We start from the raw sequence: 8,683 nt of genomic DNA, 5'->3' as shown, positions 1-8,683 counted from the left end.
GGGTGGCTCTTAAAAGAGCCTTTGTGTGTGCGCGCTGCAGCGGAGCTCTACTTGGAGCTGGTGTACTTGGTGACGGCCTTGGTGCCCTCAGACACGGCGTGCTTGGCCAGCTCCCCGGGCAGCAGCAGACGCACGGCGGTCTGGATCTCTCGGGAAGTGATGGTGGAGCGCTTGTTGTAGTGAGCGAGACGAGACGCTTCACCGGCGATGCGCTCGAAGATGTCGTTGACGAAAGAGTTCATGATGCCCATCGCCTTCGAAGAGATCCCGGTGTCAGGATGAACCTGTTTCAGCACTTTGTAGACGTAGATGGCGTAGCTCTCCTTCCTGCTCTTCCTGCGCTTCTTTCCTCCCTTCGCTGCGGTCTTAGTGACGGTCTTCTTGGAGCCCTTTTTAGGCGCGGACTTCGCTGGTTCAGGCATGACGCTGCTGACGACTCAATGTTCAGAAACAGCCGGACAGAGCCGTTTATATTCACTAGCCTATGCTAATTTACACAGAGATGTGGACGCTTCTGATTGCGTGGTTCCACAGACCAAACCCAGAAACTCGACTGTGATTGGACAACTCGAAGTAACAAGAGCGGAGTGAGGGCCAATCACAGGACGAAAAACGAATATGAAACAAGTGTTCCAGGGAGGCATTTTACAGTTGCTTACAGGACCTAACTGAAACCAGCTCCGCGTCACATGACGCACCCCTCCCCCGCTAGTTCCAACAGTACACAATGTGGTTTAAACCCAAACTCTGATCGAACAATGTCTGTGCTTTGTGTCGTATTAAAATCCATGTTTTATGATTCATTTGACAAAGACTTATAAGATAATATTTACATGTTTGCATTTGGCAGACGCTCTGCTTATAGATCATCATCATCATCATCATCGTTGTTGTTTAGAGGCGCGCTGCTTTATTTGAGCTCAGGAACCTGCACCAAAGTAAACGGAGAGCTAAACACAACATTAAACCATTGGTTCTCAATTCAGCCGCAAATAAACAGCTATTATAACCTACAACCTCTACTGACACATTAAACGCAAGAAAGATTTGTGCCAGTTTGCTAGTTTAAAAACGACAATGTAGAATAAATACACTTAATATGTACATGAGTGTATATATAATAAGTATGGTATTCTTTGGTATTATTTACTTGAAGTGTCATTGCGAAAGTGAGTGATTAACACTGGCACTTCTGCGGTTTTGTCGGTGTTCTGTAGTAATGGGTAACTAGGATTGATAGAAGCATAAACTTAAACTCGAACAGCATTTCTTCCTATCTGTTATTTTCAGCATTAGAGGAAACCGTCTCGTTCAGTGCGGTGTTGGTGGCTCTTAAAAGAGCCTTTGGGGAGCACCGCAACTGTTACAATGTATTTGATGTCTGAATCATTCATAAAAGAGGATCGTTCAAAAACTTGATGAAAACAATTCTTCATCCACGTATTTCAAATGATTTTTACATAATTTCAATTAATATTTTAGACATTTATAAATAGACCCATTTATAAAATTAAATAAAACATTATGTCAGAAACTCAAGTAAATTAGCCTACATATTTTGTTTGGTTGTGTAGGATTGTTTTCAGAATCAAAGCCCAAACCCCAGATGCATATATAATGTTACATTAAGAAAAACTAACTTCAAAACACCAGTCAACTTCAACTTTTTTATTTAGCAGAGTCCAACTTTTATGCCCCAAACACCCCGTTATAGGTTTTCTACTAACTTTATTTTATTTATTATAGTTACCTTTGCGGAGAAGCCTGTGAACACGACCGACGGGGAACTGCAGTCCTGCTCTGGAGGAGCGAGTCTTGGCCTTCGCTCTCGCTTTACCACCGGTTTTGCCTCTGCCGCTCATCTTCAGACGCAAGCACTTTTCTGTATACAGAGCAGAAATAATAGATTTCTGAGCCCCGCTATGCTGCTTTTAAACGAGCGTGCCAGTCACCCATTGGTTTAGAGCGTTGTTAGATTTAAAACCAATCACTGAACTTGCTCCGGTCAGATCAAACTCGAGGCGAGCATCAGCCACGGAACAAAGCCGCGTGTAAATATAATGCCTTATTTAAGTGTAGAAGTTGATAACAGATTAAAATCATCCGCTGTGTGTTTCAGAAACAGTTTGTAAGTGAATATAATGACATGAGCATCAGTGAAGGGCGTGTGCAGTGTTTCATACAGATGTAGTTTTGGGCAGCTTGAAGCACAAACATCCAGAGGCCTGTGAACAGCTCACGTTCATCCTGAACAAATGAAGAACCAGGGGATTAAAGATTGTATTATAGTATTTTAAACATGTAACATACTTTTTATTTTTAACAGTCTTATTGAAGAAATAATCAACCAAATAAGTCAAAATCAGAACAAAACAAATTTAACGTCTCAGGTTACGTATGTAACCCTAGTTCCTCGAGGGAACGAGATGCTGCGTCGAAAACGCTAGCTCCACTAGCTCCTCATATTGGGGCGATTGAGGGGGCGAAACCTCTTCGACGTCCTCCACGTCAACCTCCTCGGAGGAAGACAGGAGAAGCGTCGAGCCGTCACCCCGGGAGGAAGTAGCCGCAGAACGGGCTTCCGAACCCAGAGATCGGGCACTGGATCTGGTGGGTGAGGAAGGAGATAGGGACTCGCCCGTCTCCATTCCCTCCACCAGATCCAACTGCGAACCCCACGAATGCCGCCGCCGCGCCGACTCGACGGAAGCGGGGCCAGCACCGCGAGGAACGTTGGCGAAGGCTCCCTCCTCAAAGAGAGCCCTCCGGGAACGAAGTGTACGCAGTGGGAGTCGCTCACAATGCGGGCAGCCGGCCCCCTCAAGAGCCGACTCTGCGTGCTTCGCTCCCAAGCAAACCACGCACAGGCTGTGTGTATCCCCACTCGTGATATAACGTGGGCAGGGAGGAACACACAACCTATAACGTGGCTTGCACTCGCCCTTTGCATGCTTTGTCTTAGCGTGAGCCTTAGACATAGCTGCTTATAGACTTTTCTCACAATAGACAGACAACAATAAATATGACTGACACACAGAGAGCGCTTCGCTGAATGACAGAAAGCTGACGCTGGCTCCGCCGCACGTGCTTTTATAGCTTCCTGGTCATGACGTCATCCGCCGTGACATCCCGTTCAGCTATTGGACTGATTTCACATGTGATTCAGAGCGTGGGTCGCAGAAGGCGTTCCCCTAGCGTTTTCGACGCAGCTCGAGTTCCTGAAGAGGAACAGGAGATTAATGAAGACATTTTTGTTCATGTATGTTACATTTTGCTAATAAAATAAATCAATTCTAGATCTTTATTGATTTTGTTTTCATAATACAAGATAATATATTTTAAAGTAAAGCAATAATTCATATTCATTAAACTAAATATAAACTCTAATTTTGAAGTTTAGGCCATTTTATTTTATTATTAGTACAGTATTGAAAAGGAATTAACCAAGCTCTTCTCCAGTCAATATTTTCAGTTATAGAGCTCCAAAAAATTTAATTAAAAAATCCCTCTTTTTTTGGGGGGGTGGGGGGGGGGAAATATTACATATTTTGTTGTTTTATCTTTTCTCAGTTAGCTCAACAGCTTCTAAAATAAATTGTGGGTTTGTCACAGATAGAGAATTATAAGAAATATGACTTTTGACAAGCTGACAAAGTGTTACAGGAATAGCTTTAATAACTTAATTAAATTCCCTAAACTGTAAATAGACATGAATTGTTCATAAGTTAAAAGATTTCCAAAATTGTCAAACATTTTTATAAGATGATTAATGTCTCTGTTAAACCAATTTGTTAAAAATAAAGATGTATTTGAAACAGTTATATTACCATTATTCCAAGTGAAGGAGGTGTGAGAGTAACAATTATTCCAAGCCAGAAGAGCTTGCTGGTGAAATCTGGATCATTTGAGGAGGATTTTAGAAATATAATCACACGTTAACAGAAATTTCAAGCCACCAATTTGATTAAGATCCATCCTTCTCTTCAAGTGGAAGAGATCATAAAAGGTAGACTTCTAAAAATCAGAGCCCAGTTTGAGATTTGTTTTATTGTTTATTTCTGTATAAACAGAAAAATGCTTTTTAGATACTCCGAGTAGTGTCTTAGTGAATTGTAATACAGAGGATGTTTTGATTTTAGTTTAGTTGTGGATTTTAACTGTTCTGAACAGTGATTAGATAGAAATCATGTAGAACCCCGTATGCCATCATGTAAGAGACGTATACAATTTATGAATTCTAGTGAAATTGTTGATATATGGATGAATTTATCACTCACAGAGACTTATGGTCTATAAGATAAGATAGATTTTATGGATACAGACACCAGCTTAATTCATTTAAAGAGTGTTCTATTATTGCCACAGTTTAGTTAAGTGCTCTGTAACCATGGGTTTTATTAAGCCAGAGTTATTGGCAACTGCATACTAATCTGTTATGAGATCATTTGTTTCAAAGTTATTTTAAGGAGTTTTGGATTGGTTTCAGATCTAAAAAAAAGTCATCCTTTCAATCTGTACAACAGTGGAGGGACTCCGCAAAGAACACAGCTGTGTCAGCAGTATACTTTTAATATCACACTGTGAACATGTTTTCATTAATTCCATTAAAAAAGGGTAATGGTTCACATCTATATTTTATAACTTGAGCCAATGAAAAACAATAACTTGCTCTAAACAATATTATGTATGAACACTATTTTATAAAACCTGGCACAAAGTATATTTTTCTTGTTGAAGAAAATCAATTAATTTAAATTATATTTTTGATCTTAATAATAACAAAATAAATACAATAAAAATAGATTTAATCAAAACAATACAAACAAACCTCATTTAAGAAATAATATTAGAAATTCTTTGTTTTGTGATGACTGGTTTAATTTTTGCTAAAAAAAAAAAAAAAACTTAAGGAAACTGGTTGCCCTAAACAATAAATAAATAAGTGATTTGAACTTTTAAAAATTCAGTTTAAGTTGAACTGTTTTGTAATATCAATTACTCATTTCTCACAACGCCGCAACAGCTTGGGACTGACTGCTGGACCTGTTGCATCGCTTGTAATGCGTGTCAGAAACAGCGCGAGCACTTGGAGTACTACTGTACGTCAGAAATATGTATATATGACAAATAATAGTATGTGTCCGAGGAAGACACGGAACCCGCGAGAGTGGAAGAGCTCCGGAGAACATCTGTGCTGTGTGTCGACAACGTGATCTCATGAACATTCCTATGGATTTTACGTAAAATGTGGTTTAAAACGTACAAAACTGACGTATTGACGACACCTAAAAATGAATCCTTATGAATATCGAAATCGCGGCATTAATTTTATTATAAGTTGTTTTTAGTTGTCATATCAATTACCTTGTTTTCAATTGCATTATTAAATTGTTTATTTAACATGAAATGATAACATTTAGTTTTGTTGTGATTTCTGCTGCCGGCTCGTTTCCAAGAATAGGCCTAACATTACATAATGTTAAACACGACTTCACTTTAAACCTTAAAATTTAACCTTTACTTGTCATGTAATGTTTACTTTGATTGCCATGGGCCACAAAAGGCTTTTCTCCGACATGCTGTGACTATGAAATACACCAAAAACTCAACATAATTACGAAATGAAACAATTTTATTAGTGCGCTGTAATGTGTGTTTGAATGATGCACGCGCCTTCACGAGTTCACGGAGTGGATCGGGAAAATTATCTGGATAATATTTTCAGCGATTAACAACATAAATTCTGCTCTGGATCACACACACCTACTGTATTCCGCCAGAGAGGACTGCGGGTGCAACGCACCGTCATTTGGATTACTTTTGGTTTTTAACATTTCTGCAATAAATAAATGCTTGTAATTGCATTTATCTGTCTGTCATGTTTTTCCTATACTGTACAGAAATTTTTAGGTTTATAGGTAGGAGTGGGATATTGTTAGTAAAATTGTTATTTTCCTGCATATTTCTGTCAATTGCATTTTATATCCTTTCATATTCACTATAAAATGGTTAGGTTCAGGGGTCTAAAAATCTAAATCTCTTATTGATAAAATTATAAAAATGCATTGATACGAATATCTTAATGATATAAAAGACACGTAAATATTTGTACGTTTTTTAGCTAAAAATACGTAGCAATTTGTATGTTTTAAACATTGAAATACATCTAAATTGTACGTTTTAGCATTAATAAAAACTTTAAAAAAAAAGTATGTTTTGTGCTTGTAAATGTTACGTATTAAAACCTACATATAAACATGAGATCTGGGGCAAGTTCAAGCTCAAACCGGTGTGCACCGTTTTGCTACGGTTTCCGGTTTGAACGACATGTATCCTGGAAACGGTGTGCAACGGGGTTTGAGATGCGTTTTCTCTTGTTTGGTGGGTGTGTCACACATGTCAGCCCAATCAGCAGCAACATGTATATAAACCACACGGTATTAAAGAGACAGCTGGCACTATGTAATTAACATCTAAATAAATTCACAAGAGCAAGTATATTGTTTGCACATGTTTATTTACATTAAAGGCAAAATAACTGAAATAATAAGAGCACATGTATAGATCTGGAACTTCTTTAAGTCTGTCTACATATAATTTGGTAATTGCAATGCCTTCTATTGTCATCAGAACAGTGTTCAACGCACCACCGTTTCCGTTTAAAACACGTTTTGCACCGTTTTTGTCAGGTAAAAATATGAGTACGTTTGTCTGTGTGTTTGTGTCAGATTTTTGCACATCAGTTTAACCTAGTAACATTTACCCGTCAACATGGAGCTAACAAACTTTCCTGTGGTAAACTGCGCTGTCGTTTCAAATTACTTTTGTCAGCTTATTGAATTATCGAATTAAAATATTTTTTTAACGAGCAACGATTATCTTGTATTAACAGTATGTTAGCTACTGTGAAATTTTGTGTTAGTAGTTAATGTTGGCCAGTAGCCAATAATTGTATGTTAGCTAGGTTAAACAAGTTTTATGGCTAGCTGCCTTTCTAGTTTTAAAATGAGCTTGTTATAGTTTTAAATGGAATTTAAGGTTTACTGCGTTTTTTTCTATTTGTGTTTTAAAGGCAACTGCAACGAATCATCAAGAAAGACATGAGCATGCCAGCCACCCTGAGACTGATGATTCATGGTGAGAGAACAACTATGGTTTTGAGAGGTTTGTGTATTCAATATGGGGTTTGCCTTTTAAAAGTGAGCCATTTCTACTTCTTGTTTTTCAGAGAAGATATTTCTGTCACTAACAGTGGATGGTGAGCAGAGGTGGTGGCCAAGATTTGGAGCGGCACCTGAGTTTTGCAGATGTATTTTTATATTTATTAGCATAAATGGCTGCCCACTGCTCCGGGTGTGTGTTCACGGTGTGTGTGTGTGTGTGTGTGTGCGCACTTAGGATGGGATAAATGCAGAGCACTAATTTTATTCTAAAAATAAAATGAATTCTATATAAACATGATAAAATTAAATCTATATTAAAATGAATGAATTACAATAGCATACTGATTAATTTTATTTTTTACAGTAATTTACTGTAAAACAGTAGTTTACAACTGTAAATCAAATACAGTTTGCGACTGTAAATCTTAATTACAGTAACCTACTGGCAACAGTGTTGCCAGTAAGCTACTGTAAAAACCGTTTGAAATGTCTAACAGTGTATTTTAAGATGTGTTAGTAGATGTTTTCAGTTAAGACAGCTTGAACATGCATTTTAGTCTGAGACCAGCCTTAAGGCTTGTCTGTGAAACAGGGGGATAGTGTTTAAATAGTGTGCTCTCTTTTCACAGATATGAGGGCCGAACTTACACTTCCAAAGCATCTCTTCCATTTCTTCTTCCTTCAAAAGCAAGATAGTCGTTAAGAGGGCTCTGATCCTATGTAGAATCCTATGTTTTTTTATTATTATTTATTTATTCCTCCACTGCAATCGCGGTTGCTGTATGAGTAAAATTAACTTACACTCCTCACAAACAACACACAATGAAAAAGAAGCAGGAAGATGTGAATAAAACATCAGTCGAACTCGCTGGTCAGGGTTCAAGCGCGTCGAGTGAGAAAACTAGCTAACGGATGACAAATGTCCGGTCGATTAGACAAAATACACAGTCTCTCAAGGAAAAGAAACGGCAATAAAAGGTAAATGGCGGAAAGGAGCGTCCATAGAACTAACTTATCTAAAACACAGTTTCCACCTTCAATCACGGTGACGAAATGACTCGCAGCACCAGTGTGTGTAACTTAATAATATGAGTTAATTTAACGTAGCCTTATTATTTTACATTTGTCCTAACAAATATGTGTTAGTTGAGCTCTTAATGAAAAATATTTATATTTATCAATGTTTTGAACGAAAAAAAGATATATAAGCCCATAAAGGCTTGGGCCAGCCCTACAAGCGTGAGACAGTGTGAAAGCCAGAGCTCGGACAGCACACAAAACTGAGTTCTCTTTCGTGTCTTCATCAGCAAATTCATAATTATATGTCAGAATGACTTCTTGACGAGTGTCCACATAAACGTCTCAGGTTACTTATGTAACCATGGTTCCCTGAGTAGGGAACGAGACACTGCGTCCTCTAGGGGTCGCTATGGGTAACGCCTCGTCGTGACCCATGTCTGAAGCATACATTGAAAAAACACCAACTCGTTGGCCGGCGACAGCCATGACGTCACTACCGG

At 38.4% G+C, this 8,683-nt stretch overlaps 3 protein-coding genes across 5 annotated transcripts in view; 1 reads left to right on the top strand and 2 right to left on the bottom strand.

The window, feature by feature from the left end:
* The window catches only part of LOC107676740 (histone H2B-like), a 14,044-nt gene that overhangs the window by 1,144 nt on the left and 4,217 nt on the right, over positions 1-8,683 (bottom strand). The window contains exon 1 of one of the 2 annotated variants that reach the window (XM_016471402.1): positions 5,491-5,495. The exons of the other annotated variant lie outside the window; for it this stretch is intronic. The gene's annotated coding sequence lies outside the window, so the exon portion shown is untranslated. Of the gene's footprint in view, positions 1-5,490; positions 5,496-8,683 lie in introns of those variants that run through there. 2 annotated transcript variants of the gene reach the window in all.
* LOC107676742 (histone H2B-like) lies at positions 3-431 on the bottom strand. The gene has a single exon (XM_016471406.1). It carries the CDS (start codon positions 420-422, stop codon positions 48-50), a length of 375 nt encoding a protein of 124 aa, XP_016326892.1. The 5' UTR covers positions 423-431; the 3' UTR covers positions 3-47.
* LOC107676741 (histone H2B-like) overlaps positions 1,275-8,683 on the top strand; it is a 13,873-nt gene continuing 6,464 nt past the window's right edge. For both annotated transcript variants that reach the window (XM_016471405.1, XM_016471403.1), the window contains exon 1: positions 1,275-1,279. The gene's annotated coding sequence lies outside the window, so the exon portion shown is untranslated. The remainder of the gene's footprint in view (positions 1,280-8,683) is intronic.

Source organism: Sinocyclocheilus anshuiensis, unplaced genomic scaffold (assembly GCF_001515605.1).
Source record: "Sinocyclocheilus anshuiensis isolate Anshui unplaced genomic scaffold, SAMN03320099.WGS_v1.1 scaffold2186, whole genome shotgun sequence".
NCBI lineage: Eukaryota > Metazoa > Chordata > Actinopteri > Cypriniformes > Cyprinidae > Sinocyclocheilus > Sinocyclocheilus anshuiensis.
The sequence above is the reverse complement of the archived record's forward strand: the minus strand, read 5'-3'. Positions and strand labels throughout refer to the sequence as shown.

Bases quoted from the DNA above. Each gene is read 5' to 3' on its own strand.
- LOC107676742 (XM_016471406.1), bottom strand. From the start codon at position 422: ATGCCTGAACCAGCGAAGTCCGCGCCTAAAAAGGGCTCCAAGAAGACC.